This window comes from Eumetopias jubatus, unplaced genomic scaffold (genome assembly GCF_037043125.1).
Source record: "Eumetopias jubatus isolate StellerSeaLion01/CBP00866 unplaced genomic scaffold, mEumJub1_p1.0 scaffold_13, whole genome shotgun sequence".
NCBI classification, from domain to species: domain Eukaryota; kingdom Metazoa; phylum Chordata; class Mammalia; order Carnivora; family Otariidae; genus Eumetopias; species Eumetopias jubatus.
The window spans coordinates 55,664,614-55,681,335 of record NW_028274819.1 but is presented as its reverse complement, the minus strand read 5'-3'; the positions used below and the strand labels follow the sequence as shown (position 1 = coordinate 55,681,335).

Here is a 16,722-nt window from a genome sequence, read left to right as displayed (position 1 = left end):
AGAGAGCGAGAGTACAAGCAGGGGGGCGGCAGGCAGAGGGAGAAGCAGAATCCCCGCAGAGCAAGGAGCCCGATGCGGGACTTGATCCCAGGATCCTGGGATCACCACCGGAGCCGAAGGCAGACGCTTAACCGACTGAGCCACCCAGGCGTCCCAGGAGTGTTTTTGATAACAAAGTTAAATGTGTGTTTGTGTGTGGGAAGGTATACCTTTGGAGTTCCACATGGACTGGAAGACACATAAATTGGAGAGGTGGTATGTCAATAATTCTAATAGGCAAGGATCATGTTTTATATGTTACTGAATCCTTAAGAACAAGCACAAAGCAGGAGTTGGTAGATGTTGGCTGAATGAGTCAAACCTAAGACAATCATGAAGCATGAAGGGCTACAGGCAGGAGTTGGGAAAGATAGTTGTGGAGGAGAGAGGAAGAAAGAGTGGGGAGTGACAAGGTGTGATAGTGTTGGAGTGGGGGTGAAGGCATGAGAATCTCTGAAGGATTTGAGAGGATGAAAGAGTGTGTAGCAAGAGGACCTTATCAGGATAGTAGGCTTAAGAAGAAACATGCTCACCAGAAGAGCAGGGAAATGTTAGCTGCAGAGAGAACAGTTGCCCTAGTAACCCAGGACAGATCAGGAAACTGGAAATTGAATCTTTATAGGGCTGCCTCCAAAACAACAAACTTTGTGTGACTTTGCCTTTTTACATTATAGGTAAAGTAGTATTAGGAACAGTGATAGTACATTAGGCCACTGGCTTGAGACTGAATCTACAGTCTGGAAATGAATCTTATCCAAGCTGTTTAAAGATAACCAAGGCAGTTCTGAGGCAGTACCTTTCCTGCCAGGAATGATGGGAGGATATGAAATAGAAGCATGGGTATATTCAATGCTGGTGCTCCCTATGCCAAACCAGTCAAGCATATTTGGGTGATAGGAGGAAAATAAAAATAAAAATAACTTAAGAATGTCCTTGCTGTACCATGTGTATATATATACAATAATGCTCATATACACACCTGTGTATATTTTTATATTGAAACTAGTTATCCAGAAAGATTATGGTTTGTCATCTTGAACCATAGAGAGCAGAGATGTTCGCTTTAGAAATCCAAAGACTGACTTATATAGATCTCCTGATCTGATATACTCCAGTATATTTTCTTCTTGTTAGGCGTGACCACTCTCCAAGGGAAAAGTAAGAGGAATAGAAAGGTGTGTGTAATATGGGAATGGTTTCTTTTTTTTTTAATTCCAGTATAGCTAACATACAGTGTTAAATTAGTTTCAGTTGTGCAATATGGTGATTCAACAATTCTATGCATTACTCATTGCTCATCATAAGTTTACTCTTTTCCTCATCACCTATTTCACCCATCCCCCCACCTCTCCTCTGGTAACCATCATTTTGTTTTCCACAGTTAAGAGTCAGTTTCTTGGTTTGTCTCTCTTTTTTTCCTCCTTTGTTCATTTGTTTCTTAAATTCCACATGAGTGAAATCATATGGTATTTGTCTTTCTCTGATTTATTTTGCTTAGCATTTTACGTCTAGCTCCATCCATATTGTTGCAAATGGCAAGAGTTCATTCTTTTTTATGGGTGAATATTTATATTCATATACAGTTTCTTTTTTTTTTAAGATTTTATTATTTATTTGACAGAGACACAGCGAGAGAGGGAACACAAGCAGGGGGAGTGGGAGAGGGAGAAACAGGCTTCCCGCTGAGCAGGGAGCCTGATGCAGGGTTCAATCCCAGGACCCTGGGATCATGACCTGAACCAAAGGCATATGCTTAACGACTGAGCCATCCAGGCGTCCCTCATATGTAGTTTCTTAAATCTCCTCTAAGTCATGATTAGGAGATAACTATGAATGGAAGACAGTCAAGGTCGTTAAAGGAAAGTTTTACATAAAGTCATGATTAAATGCCTTGTTTATATTTATTATCTGTCTGAAATCCAATAAATATTATAAAAGCCGGTAAATATTCTAAGCCCAATACTGTACTAAAAAATAGTGGCAGAATCTGAAGATGATAGTGTCTGTCTTCATTGACTGAATGATGTTGGCAGGAAAGAAACTCCACAGTTCAAGGTGGTCTTTATTGAAATGCTAAGTCGTATGGTATAGACTTAATCTTTTGAGCATTGAGTGAAGGGAGTCATTGCTGTTTCATGTTTAGTAATGGTTTTAAAGTAAGAGAGGTAGAGAGAACATATCTTAAAACCTGGATATTGCAATAATAAAAAACAACACTACTTGGAAGATAAATTTCAGCTACTTTTGAGATTTTAAAAACCTGTGTACTGTATCATCATGCTCCTATTTTTGAAATGGTATCTTTTTTAATTGAAGTATAGTTGACATACAATGTTAGTTTCAGGTGTAGAACATAGTGAGTCCACAGATCTATATGTTATACTATGCTCACCACAAGTGTAGCTACCATCTGTCCCCATACATTATTACAATACCATTGACTATGTTCCTTATGCTGTACCTTTTATCCCCATGACTTATTCATTCCATAATTGGAAGCCAGTATCTCCCATTCCCTTTCATCTATTTTGCCCATCCTCCCACTCCTCTCCCCTCTGGTAACCATCAGTTTTTACTTGTATTTATGGGTCTGTTTCTGCCTTTTGTTCGCTTAGGTTCCACATGTAAGTGAACTCATATAGTATTTGCCTTTCTCAGTCTGACTTATTTCATTTAGCATAATACCCTCTAGGTCCATCCATGTTGTTTGAAAGGCAAGATGTCATTCTTTTTTTATAGCTGAGTAATATCCCATTGTGTACATACACCACATCTCCTTTATCCATTTATCTATCAATGGATACTTGGGTTACTTCCATATCTTGGCTACTGTAAATAATGCTGCAATAAACATAGGGGTGCATATATCCTTTCTAATTAGTGTTTTTTTTTGTTCGTTGGGTAAATACCCAGTAGTCAAAATTACTGGATCGGGGCGCCTGGGTGGCTCAGTCATTGAGAGTCTGCCTTTGGCGCAGGTCGTGATCCCAGGGTCCTGGGATCGAGCCCCACATCAGGCTTCCTGCTCTGCGGGAGGCCTGCTTCTCCCTCTCCCACTCCCCCTGCTTGTGTTCCCTCTCTGGCTGTGTCTCTCTGTCAAATAAATAAATAAAATCTTTAAGAAAAAAAAAATTACTGGATCATATGGTAGTTCTATTTTTAATTTTTTAAGGAACATTCATTCTGTTTTCCAGTAGCTACACCAATTTACATTCCCACCAATGGTGCATGAGGGTTCTTTTTTCTCCACATCCTTGCCAACACTTGTAGTTTCTTGTCTTTTTGATTCTAAGCATTCTGACGGTGTAAGGTGATATCTCCTTGTGGTTTTGATGTGCATGAAATGATATCTTTCAATTAAAGAGGAGTTTGTTTTAGCATGTCTTAAGTTGGTATTATGTTCTTTACTTAGAATAACCTGAATCACACTCTGAATACTAATTAGTTATCAAGGTGGCTTAAGTGACCAGGTAGGTTATTCTATGGTCTGGTTTGCCATTTACTTCTCATGTATTAAAATACATAGGATAGGGGCACCTGGGTGGCTCAGTCGTTAAGCGTCTGCCTTCGGCTCAGGTCATGATCCCAGGGTCCTGGGATCGAGCCCCGCATAGGGCTCCCTGCTCAGCAGGAAGCCTGCTTCTCCTTCTCCCACTCCCCCTGCTTGTGTTCCCTCTCTCTCTGTCTCTCTCTCTGTCAAGTGAATAAATAAAATCTTTAAAAATAAAATAAATACATAGGATAAACATTCTCTCTCTTTAATAGAGACTAAAATGTGCATTCTCATTCAAAAAGCAGGTTACGTTTCTATATTTAGTCTAAAGTTTGACTTAGTGTTTTTGGATTCCTCCACAGGTTTGAGTGACATTTCTCCATCTACAAGCCTACCACCACTGGTTGAAGGCCAGCTACGCTGCTTTCTGAAACTTACGGTCAATAAGGTCATATGGAAGATTGCAAAGCCTCCCACTTGTGTACTTGTCCGAGTGAGATGGTGGGGAGAAACATCAGATGGAACCCTATTTTGTCCTAGGGACACATTGCAGACTGAACCAAAAGCTGTGAGAACGACTACACGTTATGCTGTTCGCTGTGGTCCAAAGCAGTTTACCTCTTATCTAACTGGTATGTTTTTGTCTTATCATTTTACCTCCAGGCCTAATAAACATGTATGTTGTTAGCAGTAGGTGTTATTGTGTACATAGTATCTATGGCTTTGTTAATCACTGAGTGAAAGAAGTTTTATAATAGCTCTTTATTGAGAGTATACTGTGTGCCAGCAGTTGATAATATATTATTTCTAATCCTTAATAATCCTGCAAGAAAGACATTTTCTCTGTTTTATAGGCAATGAAACTGAGGTTCAGAGATGAAATGAATACTCTTTAAGGTTATAGTTGATAAATGGCAAAAGTAGGATTTGAACCAATTTATGTCAGCCACCAAAACTCATACACTTTGACCACACCATGCTTCTTTAAGTAATAACTGTAGTGTCTGCTCTGGGACTTATATTATGCTCAAGGAAAGAGTTTATATATACGTGTGTGTGTGTGTGTGTGTGTGTGTGTGTGTGTGTATAAAATATATATATAAAAATAAAAGTTTATATAAAAGTATATATGTATAGAATTTATATATATAATATATAATGTATAATATGCAATTTATATATATATAAATTTATATATGTAATGTGTGTATATATATATTACATGTAGTATTTATGTTTATAAATTTTACTAATAATGCAAGATAACACATGCTAAATGAGTGGGTTAGTGAATTAATAATATAGGTTTTCAGAGCAGGGAAGGATCCCTTTACAGGAAACCAGAAGCCAAGACTTCTTCATTTCTGTTCAAGGAAAGCATTCTAAATGTACTGTATTTCTCTATTCGGGTCAGGTTTTCACATAAACACATTTTGGATGGTGTGGTTATTTATCAAATCAATCCAGTTCAAGTCATTAAAAATTACGTATCATGTAAACATTGTTGGTCTAAGAATATTAGAGAGTCAGAGTTGAAATAAGGGTTAAACTGTCCTTAAGAAGCTTATCTTGTATCAAAATTTTGAAAACCTCAAGATACAAAGAACAAAGAATTCAGTCACTCAAAAGATATATATTGAGCACTTAGCATGTGGTAGTCATTGTGCTATAGACACTGTGGGGAACTATAAAAATGAATCAACTTAATCAGAATGGTATCTAATTCTAACTAAATTCACAGAGAAGTTTAATTATAATACTAGGTAGGAAGTGACAAGTACTATTATAGGATACCCATAGATACTCTGGATACCATAAACCTAATTTAACAAATGAAGAGTAAATAAAAATTCTTTGGTAAGAGAGACGATATCTATTAATATGATAATCAACAGATCACAGACATTTATTTGAGCATCCTGTGGTATAATAAAGAATGCATTTGAACTTGAGATTGGTGTTATCAGCTGCAGGATTTGGGGAAAGTCCCTTTCCATTTCTGACTCCCCTTTTTTTCCCTCATCTGTAAAATGGGATTAGATTGCTGCCCTTTCACCTTTCTTTTTCATGAAGAAGCAGCCTGGTTGAATGAGAAGAACATGGGCTTTGAAGTCAGTCTGGAATTGGAACTCTGGCTTCAGGATTGGATGGCTGTGTGCTGCTGAGATGTTCCTTAAGATCTTGGAGCCTCAGGGTCTTATTAGCTAAATGGGGATAATAGCACTACTGGCAGGAATTATTGAGAAGATTAAATGAAAAAAGTTGTGGAAGTGATTGATCCACTACTTGGCGCATTGTAGGTGTGAGTCTTATAAAAATATAAAGTCTTGGGCACTGTGGGAATACAGAAAGTGTAGATGTAGTCTCTGATCAAAAGGAACTTACAGATTAGTTGAAAAAAACAAAACTGGTATGTATGAAAGAGTAGTAAGCAGTGCCAGACAGTAAGTAATTAAATGTCTGATTACTTGGCACATATAGTAAGTACCATATGAATATTCCAGGAAGTTATTAAGAGCTAAGTTTATCATAAGTTCTTAGGAAACCAGAATCCTACTTCCTGTTGTGCACTAATTGGCTGCTTGAATTTGAGCAAGCCATTTCATCTTCCTGGGACTTTATTTTCCCATTATTAAATTGAAGGGGTTAACCACCAAATGGGTCAATATTCAAATTTTATGAATCTAGTTAGGAAAGAAGCTTTGTAGAAGGTAGGATTTGAATAGGAGATGGATGAGGTGAACCTTGTAAGTGAGGCCCAGCTGTGGACATGAGTATGATGTGTTTATTAGAACAAGAAGACACAAGAGATCAAACATAAGTTTACAAGATAGGCTGTAACTGAAAACTTGGAAAAAGTATAACTATTTCTTAAGATATGTGGTAGATATTTGGTTTATTATTCTTTTATGTACTCTTTTGTATGCATGTTTCATTTGAAAGAAAATAAAGTCCATTGTTCTGGAAACCAAGAGGAAGCAGCCAGTGACCAACCTGGCAAAGCCAACACTGGGCCCCAGTCCTAAGTAAGCCACCACCAGGCTTTAGGAGATGCTAAGCTCATTAGAGCCCTTCCCGTCCCTGTAGACGAGGCAGGCTGCAGCAAGCAGAAGCAGTTGGGTTCTTTTATATCAAAACAGCAAAACACTGAAAAAGAAGTTGAGAGAACCCCACTCTTTAATAACCAAGCCACACACAAGCCTTCCTAACACCCTGTAATCATTGCTAATTACATCAATGAATTTTTTTTTCTCTGTGCGTTTGTCATTCTTCTCTAAAACTTTATTGTTCTTTTCATCATGGGTTCACTCTTCCCCAGCCCCAGGCTCTTATGGTAGGTGCGTGTTTTATTTGAAAATAAAAATTTTTTTTAAGTAAAATTTTTTGATGTATACCCCTCTGCCCATTCCCCCCCCCCAAAAAAAAGAAAAAAAAGAAAGTAAATGAAAAATATCTGTGTATGTTGTAATTATTTCTGATTAGATATGGCTGTGCTGGTGCTGGAAGTAATCACCAAACTTGATCATCTTCCAATTGGTAGAGTTCAGATCAGTGGACTAGCCCAGCTTTCTCCAACTCATCACATCAATGGATTTTTTACCATTGTTTCACCAACATCCAAGAAACTTGGAGAACTCCAGGTAAAAATATTTTAATTCTTTTCTGCATAGAATAAAACTTTTTCAGCACAAGTAGTTGAGTCTGTAGAATGGATAGGTACATGACTCCCATATATCATGCTAATTCCCACTTTGTGCCTTTATTCATGTTTTTACCCAGAGACTATAATGTATCTTACTTATTCAAATCCTCTTAGTGCTTTACTGCTCATCTCAAGTGCCAAAAGTCTTTCACAGCTCCTACTGCATTCATCTTCTCTGTACTCTTTATTAAATTTCTACCATTGATTATATAATCGTTGTTCAGTTATAATCCCACACAATCTCTAAAATTATGTACTAGTAGTCTCCCTTTAATTTCCCTTTTTAGTTTCTAGATTCCCAGGGAGGCAGGACAGTGTCTTCTACTTTCTGTGTTTTTCCCACAGCTCCTAACATAGTGCCAAGCAGTAACTGCTTGTTTGACTCATGTGAATGGTATCTTTGGTTCATTCATTGATTCAGCCTTCCTGTTTTTATTTGATACATTATCATGTGCCACTAAGGATACAGAGATAAGAGACGATCTTTTCATGTAGTTTTCTAAAGTCAATGTAGGAGGAAATAGAAGAATAACAGGTAGAATGCAGCATGATAGGTGTTATGCTAGGTCTATGTACAGGATGGTGGGAAAGAACATTGAAGGGTCTTTTCTGAGGGACACTCTTTGAGAGTGCTTTCTAGACAGTTCTGAGTATTCAGATCGCTTAGAAATTTCATGAGTTTTATACTTTGTCAAATGTACTCTAAAATACAGAAATTTAAACAGGTACATAAGAAAATATACAGCATTACCAGATGTAAGAACCTCTTATAAAACTACAAGCGCAGGAATGGCTGGCTCAGTCAGAAGAGCGTGTAACTCTTGATCTCGGGTTCCTGAGTTGGAGCCCCACCATTGAGTATAGAGATTACTTAGAAAGGAAAAAAACTATGAGCACATAATCGCATTGGTGGAACAGAATAGAGTCCAGAAATAATTCTGAGTGAAAGAACGTAACATTTTCTTTATTGTAATTATCGTATTTACATATACATCAAATTTAAAAAGTGATACCTTATGCGGGTAACTTCATGGTGAAGTGAGTCTGGTTTACTCCTGTTTTTCTGATGATACGAATTTGCATTAGATCTGCAAAACAGTTTGGCATTCTGTTTCAAGAGCTATAAAAGTACCATATACCATTTACCTCAGTAATTCTACTCTTAGGAACTTATCTTAAGGAAATACCGTAAAAAGAGAGGGAAGCTGTATGCCTAGGTCTGGTTATGGAAATACACTTTATTTATTTATTTTAAGGTTTTATTTATTCATTTGAGACACAGAGATAGAGAGAGCATGAGCAGGGAGAGAGGGAGAGGGAGAAGCAGGCTCCCCACTGAGCTGGGAGCCCGATGTGGGGCTCGATCCCAGGATGCTGGGATCATGACCTGAGCCAAAGGCAGACACTTAACCATCTGAGGCACCCAGGCGCCCCTGGAAATACACTTTTAATATTGAAAAATGAAAATAAGTTATTCAACAATATTAAAATTATAGTCTATTAGTGGAATATTTTGTTTCCATAAAAACAAAATTACATAGTTATGATTGTGTAGCTGCATGGAAAAATAGATTTTGGATTGATGACAAAAGAGAATTAAAATTAAATACATAATCAATGATTGGGAAAAAATAAGGAAAATTGAAAACAAAAAATAAGGAAAATTGAAAATTGAAAAACATTTTTTCCTATTTTTAAAATTGACATATAATTCATGTGTCATAAAATTCACCCTTTTAAGGTATACAATTCACTGGTTCTTAATATGTTTACAGGATTTTATAACCATCACTACTATTCCAGAGCATTTTATTACCCCAAAAAGGAGTACTGTGCCTATTAGCGGTCATTCCCCTTTTCACCCTTCCCCAGTCCCTGGCAACCAAGAATTTAACTTCAGTCTCTATATATTTGCATATTCTGGATAGTTCATATAAATGAAATAATATATTATGTAGCCTTTTGTAACTGACTTCTTTCACATAGCATAATGTTTTCAAGGTTCATCTTTGTTATGGCATGTTTCAGTACTTCATTCCTTATTATGGCTGGATAATATGCCCCTATATGGATAGACCACATGTTGATCCATTCTTCAGTTGATAGACATTTGGATTATTTCCACTTGACTATGAATAATGGCAGCTTCTGTGAACATTCATGTACAAATTTTTTTGTGAACACATTTTCATTTCTCTTGGTATATACCTAGGAATAGAATTACAGTCATAGGGTAAGTATGTTTAAGGAATTGCCAGACTGTTTTCTAAAGTGGCTGTATCATTTTTTTTCCATATTTAAATATCGGTTGATAAAATAATACTGGTGTGTTGGAAAATTGTATAGAGCATTGGAGGCAGAAGTCAGATTTTAAAAGATTATGGAATAAGGAAATAAGTAGTAATTAGAGATTTCTGTTTCCCAAGTAAGTATCAGTGAAGGGAGGGAGAGGTGGTGTGATCTAATGGAAGTAGCACTAGAGTTCGGACATGGACAAACAGTTACAGACAGTGGAGGAACCAGAACAGAAATGGTTACAAAACAATTCTGATGTTCACTTGTTCTCTCTGAGCTTCCATATCCTATTTTGTAAAAAAACATAGTAAAACTACCTTGCAGTGTTGTTGCAGGGATTAAATGAGATGAAAAAATATGGAAACACTTAACATCTTAACATCGTGTTTAGGCATGTGATGGTGACAAGCCAAATTTACTTGAATTTGAGAGGACATGACTGATAGTGGGTGGTAGAATTCAGAAGTTTTTTGGTACTATTTTAGAGCAGGGGTTGACACATTTTGCCTGGTGCTCCGTATCTGGTGTTCTAACTAAACGTGGTTTTTCCATTTTTAAAAGGTCATTTATTTATTTTTAAGATTTTATTTATTTGAGAGAGAGAGGGAGCGCATGCGGGCATGGGCAGGGGGAGCGGCAGAGGGAGAGAAAAAAGCAGACTCCTCGCTGAGCAGGGGGCCCTACTCAGGGCTCAATCCCAGGACCCCAAGATCATGACCTGAGCCAAAGGCAGATGCCTAACCGACTGAGCCACCCAGGTGCCCCTTAAAAGGTCATTTAAAGAAGAAGATAAATATGCCATAAATAATCATTCTCTGCCCCTTTACAGAGTAAGTTTGCTGACCCCTTTTTAGAATATAAGAGACCTGATTTATTTGTAGACCAAAAAGAAGCAAGTGAAGAAAGAAATTGAAAATAAGAGGATAATTGAGCCAGTAAGATCATGAAGAGAATTAAATAGGAATGAGTTTCTACCATGAACACAATTGCTAGGGTTACATACATTGGGATGGAGGAATTTTAACCAAGGCAAAGAGGAGGAACATTTTGAGACAGACAAAATTGAAGGGGTTCATTTGATCATTTTCTTATCAACATTTATTGTATGTCAATCTACCATATGTTAGGCACTATACATTTTATTTCACTTAACTTTTTTTTTGTTTTTCTTAATTAGAGATATGTAAAACAATATCTTCTATATATAAGATATATAAATAACCATGTAGTGAACACCCATTGTCTCCTCACCCAGGCAAAGGGGTATTAAAAGAGTAAGTAAAAGAAGCCAATTTTAGAGATTCATCCATACTATTTTGTGTATCAGTAGTTCCCTTTTGCAGAGGTGTGTTCCACTGTGTGGATATTCCACGATTTTTTACCTATATGCCAGTTGGTGGACATTTGGTCGTTTGTTTTTTTTGTTGTTTTTTGTTTGTTTGTTTTGTTTTTTACCATTTTTTTGCTTCTTATGAATAAAGAACTCTGTGTAGACATGTGTTTTTATTTTCTTGGGAAAATACCCAAGAATGGAACTGCTGAGTCGTGTTCAACTTAAGAAACAACCAAACCATTTTCACATTGGTTATATAACTTTACATTCCCATCAGTAGTATATAAACATTTTCCACATATTTTCAGCACTTGGTTTGGGTAGTCTTTTCAATTTTTGTTATTCTAGTGAGAATGTACTGATATCTCACTGAGGTTTTAGTTTTCGTTTCTTGGTGATCAATATGTTGAGTGTTTTTTCATAGGCTTTTGAGCCATTCTTTTATTTTCTTCAGGGATTCACTCCCAGGCTGTAACTCCCGAGGCAAATCTGACTCACCACCTATATTTGTAGATAGTGTTATTAGAACATAGCCATACTTACTCATTTGGGTGTGGTTTACGGCAGCTTTCATGCTGCAACAACAAAGTTAAGTACAATAGTCTCCCCTTGCCCTCGGTTTCTCTTTTGGTGGTTTCAGTGCAGTCAGGAAGCAGCTGATCCTCCTTCTAACTTATCCTCATAAGATCAATAGTAGCCTATCGCTATGTCACAATGCTTATGTCATTCACTGCACTGAATCTCATCACGTAGGCATTTTATCATCTTATCACTGGAAGAAGGGTGAGTACAATATAAGATATCTTGAGAAACCACATTCACATAATTTATTTTATTATTATTGTTAATCTCTTACTATGCCTGATTTATAAATTGAATTTTGTCATAGTTATGTATGTATAGAAAAAAACATAGTGTATATATAGGATTCAGTACTACCTGCAGTTTCAGGCATCCACTGGGGGTCTTGGAATGTATCCCTTGTGGATAAGGGGGGGACTACTATAATTATGACAGAGACTATGGCATGCAAAGCCTAAAATATTGCATCTCTGGCTCCTTCATAGGAAAGGAAAAGTAATCGGTGCATCTCATGGTTCAGCTTTAAACAGAATACATGCTCATATAGAAATTTTTGTTCGATCTATAATCAGTGTTTATAGTATAACCAGATGGGCAGCTTGGGAGATAAGGAGGTAGAAGGATGTGGGATTGAGCTAAATTTTTATCTTCCATATTAGGAAGTCAAAAGATACTGCCTGAAAACTGAGGGGGTGATCAAGATGTGACATAAATATAAGCACATTATTTGGAACTATAGAGGTAAATACCAAAAGAATCAGGGGCAGGAGTTGAAAGTAGTTGCCTCTGAGAAAAGAAGAATATGGGTGTCTATGTGAGGGATTCGTTTTTGTAATAGAACTGTTTGACTCTTTAAATTATATGACTGTAAAATGTTAATTTAAAAATAACTTTTGGCTGGGTGCCTGGGTGGCTCAGTTGGTTAAGCGACTGCCTTTGGCTCAGGTCATGATCCTGGAGTCCCGGGATCGAGTCCCGCATCGCGCTCCCTGCTCAGCGGGGAGTCTGCTTCTCCCTCTCCCGCTCCCCCCTTTTGTGCTCTCTCTCTCTCTCTCAAATAAAAATCTTTAAAAAAAAATAACTTTTGGGGTGCCTGGGTAGCTCAGTTGGTTAAGCATCAAACTCTTGATTTTGGCTTAGGTCATGATCTCAGGGTTGCGGGATTGAGCCCTGCATCCGGCTCCACACTCAGTGGGGAGTCTGCTTCTTTCCCTCTCCCTCTGCCCTTTCCTGAGCTCACTTTTTCTCTTTCTCTCTCTAAAATAAATAAATCTTTTTTAAAAAATAAAAATAACTTTTAAAAAAGAGTATGTAGTGAGTGATGGAGTTCTTGTCATATCACTGCTTTGCTGTCCCCCAAAACAGTCATGAATTCACTAAATATGGAATCCCTCTTGTCAAGTGGTAAGTAAAGCCAATGGGCAACTCATAGACTGGAAGATGAATAGAGGTGGCTTTAGATTGTTGCTGTGAAGAAGATTAAGTTTAGTCAGATCTCAAGAAGACAGATGCATAGTTGCTAAGAAACTGAGATTATGGAGTTAGAACAGTTTTAAATAATAACAAAGCCAAACTGGCTGGAGGGTGCTCAAAGTAGTTTGACAATAAAAATCATTAGAACCAAGGTGTTGGAGTGAGGAAGCTTTTCGAGTATTCCATTACTGGTATAGATCAGATGTTGAAGCTAACAAATGAGTCAAACAGGCTGACTGTAAGAAAAATCAACTGCCAAAAATAATAATAAAACTTTAAAAAAATACCAAACTTGGGGTGCCTGCCTGGCTCTTTTGGAAGAGCATGCAACTATTGATCTCAGGGTCATGAGTTTGAGCCCCATGTTGGGTGTAGAGATTACTAAAAAAAATAAACACTAAACTTTATTATATGAGTGTGTAACATAATATATACATACGATTATTTTATATTGAAATTGGAAAAAACCTTAATTATAAACTCTTTGCTTTTGAAATAAATTCCTTTGATTTGGCTAAAAACTTGATACTTCTCTACCAAGTTATCAGTACCAGACGTTTTATATTTGATGGGCATTCATTTTCTTAAACCATTTAAGAATAAAATTTAGCTTTTATTCAGTTTCATAACAAAATAACTGTTCACAAACATGGCTGCCTTTATTTCCAAACAAAGGCCGTATCTTGGCACAGTAGTTTTTGAAGTTGGATTTTATTTCTTAGATATTCTTAAATTTAAGATACTTGAGCATATTTAAGCTTAAATATTGTACTACACTGCATTAACTTCCATGTTACACTTTCAGTGTAAATTGAGAAAGGCAAATTGAACAGTGTTGGTTTTTATAACATTTGAAATCAAAAAAGTCTTTGGGGATGTTCGTCTTCAGCTCTACAGTTTTAGAAATGTATTTCATACCATCACTTTGATATCTGGAAATCCTATTTCAGCATAAAAAATATCGAAAAGTAGGATAGATGGTTCTTTGCCAAATAAATTTTCCAAATATACAGTCATAAAGGAATGAATAAATTGAAGCTCATATTACATGATTCCTTGTGAATGCACTTGCAGATAAGTAATTGAATAGTTTATATAGCCTATAATGTCAATTAAAATAGTCCTGTATTTAATAGTCCTGTATTTGGGCGCCTGGGTGGCTCAGTTGGTTAAGTGACTGCCTTCAGCTCAGGTCATGATCCTGGAGTCCGGGGATCGAGTCCCGCATCGGGCTCCCTACTCGGCGGGGAGTCTGCTTCTCCCTCTGACCCTCCCCTGTCTCGTGTGCTCTCTCTCTCTCATTCTCTCTCTCTTTCAAATAAATAAATAAATAAATCTTTAAAAAAAATAATAAAATAAAATAAAATAGTCCTGTATTTGATCAGTACTTGATGGTGATCTGAGGCTGGGATTTCTTCTTCGAAAACATAAACTAGGTGACTTCTTTTAACTCAAGCAAAAACATTTAACACCACACACAACTTCATTCCCCCTAGTATTCATGTAGTAATAACAGGTTGTAATACTGCTTATCCAGTTTACCAAGCAAAACGTTGACTACAGGAGTTTAATTAATTTATATGTTAATTATATATATTTGTGTTGCTTGATTTTTAGCTTTTTAGATGAAGTAAACAGGACTGAGTATGTTTATGGTTCTTTGTCTTGGCAAAATGTTGCTACTTTGAATTTAAATTTTGAAGCAAGTCTATTGTCAACAAAAAGACATCATTCCTTGTTATCAGTCTTTTTTTAAAGATTTTATTTATTTATTTGAGAGAGAGAGTGAGCGAGAGAACACACGAGCAGGGGCAGAGGGAGAGGTAGAAGCAGACTCCCCTGCTGAGCAGGGAACCCAATGCAGGGCTTGATCCCGGGACGCTGGGATCATGACCCGAGCTGAAGGCAGATGCTTAACCAACTGAGCCACCCACACACCCCTGTTATCAGTCTTTAATAAACTTTTTAAGACATTTCTCAGTTTGAAAAACTAGTGATGTAATGTATGGTGATTAACATAACAATAAAAAATTTTAAAAAAATAAATTACAAAAGAAAAATCTAAAAAAAAAAAGACATTTCTCAGTTTGGTGAAATACCATTTCCTGGGACGCCTGGCATCTGCCTTCGGCTCAGGTCATGACCCCAGGGTCCTGGATCAAGTCCCACATCAGGCTCCTTGCTCAGCAGAGAGCTTGCTTCTCCCTCTGCCTGCTTTTCCCTTTGCCTGCCACTCCCCCTGCTTGTGCTTGCTCTCTCTCTGACAAATATACAAATAAAATCTTAAAAAAAAAAAAAGAAATCATTTCCTTGATTTGTTTGCCATGAGCATCTCCTCCAAAAGTTTTTCACTCATAAAAATTCTCACTGATACTCTATATAAACACAGCTGTCAGGGAGTTGTTTTTATTTGTGTTCTTATCAGCTACAAAGAAAAATACCACAAATTATTTAACATTTTTATTCAGCTTACCTTATAAGTTTGTAGCCATACCACTAACATTGGGAACAACTATAATATTAATTAGACTGACATATGCAAATGTTGTTTATTATTCACAAATTCTGCTGCATTCTTTAATAAACGTTACCATCTATAAGAGACTTTGATACCTTAAAGTTTTTTTTATCTTAAATATATAATTTTATGTCACAGGAGTACCACTTATTTTATTTGCATTTAAAAAACAAACCCTATTTAAAGTCAGTACCTTTCTGTTTACTCCATTTTTATCATGCATCTTTTCTACATAGTAATTATAATCCTATTGCACTTTGTTTCATAATGCTATCTTTGACAGTCACATTTTCCCCCCCACAACAGTCACATTTTCTTTGCCTTATTTCACCATTAGGGATATTCTCTTCCACAAAGAAATAAGCCTTCTGACATTTCTTTTGCAAATCATGGGGCTCTAGTTCTCTCTTTCTTGGACACAAGAAATATTTCACTTTCCTCTTGATTCTACTGTAAGAGAGACCACAGCCCACAGAACCCAAAGACAGGGAATAGTATAAATTCTATACACATAAATTTGACAATTTAGATGAAATCGATCAATTCTTTGAAAACCACAAACTACCAAAAATCACTCAAGATAAAATATATAACCTGAATAGACCTGTAATTATTAAAGAAATTGCTTTTGCAGTTTAAATCCTTCCAAAAAAGAAACCTTTGAGCTAAGATAATTTCGCTGGTGAATTCTTCGAAACGTTTAAAAAAAGAAATAGCACCAATTTTCACAATCTCTTCCAGAAAATAGAAGAGGAGAAAATACTTTTCAACTTATTTTATGAGGCTTGCACCACCTTGATAGCAAGATAGAGGACAATGTAAGATCTAGACCTAAAAATAAACCTAAAAATCCTCAAAAAAAAATATTAGCAAGTTGGGTCTAGTGGTATATAAAAAGAGTAACAAGACCATGTCCAAGTGGGGTCTATCCCAGGAATGCAAGGCTATCTCAGTCTTTGAATATCAACCAATGTGACAAGCCATGTTAACAATAGAATAGGGGCACCTGGGTGGCTCAGTCATTTAAGCGTCTGCCTTTGGCTCACGTCATGATCCCAGGACCCTGGGATTAAGGCCTGCATTGGGCTCCCTGCTCAACGGGGTGTCTGCTTCTCCCCCTCCTTCCTGCTTGTGCTCTCTCTCACTATCTCTGTCTCTCAAATAAATAAATAATGTATTTAAAAAAAAATAAACCACAGATTTAAAAAGAAAAACAATAGAATACTACCAAGTCAGTAAAAAGGCATAAACTGCTGATACAAGCACCACATAGATGAATCTGAGAG

General features: G+C 36.7%; 1 protein-coding gene across 3 annotated transcripts in view; it reads left to right on the top strand.

The window, feature by feature from the left end:
• C2CD3 (C2 domain containing 3 centriole elongation regulator) overlaps positions 1–16,722 on the top strand; it is a 139,446-nt gene that overhangs the window by 1,036 nt on the left and 121,688 nt on the right. For all 3 annotated transcript variants that reach the window (XM_028115976.2, XM_028115975.2, XM_028115978.2), the window contains exons 2-3: positions 3,895–4,164; positions 7,016–7,173. In XM_028115976.2, the coding sequence (XP_027971777.2) occupies positions 3,895–4,164; positions 7,016–7,173 (428 nt within the window). The remainder of the gene's footprint in view (positions 1–3,894; positions 4,165–7,015; positions 7,174–16,722) is intronic.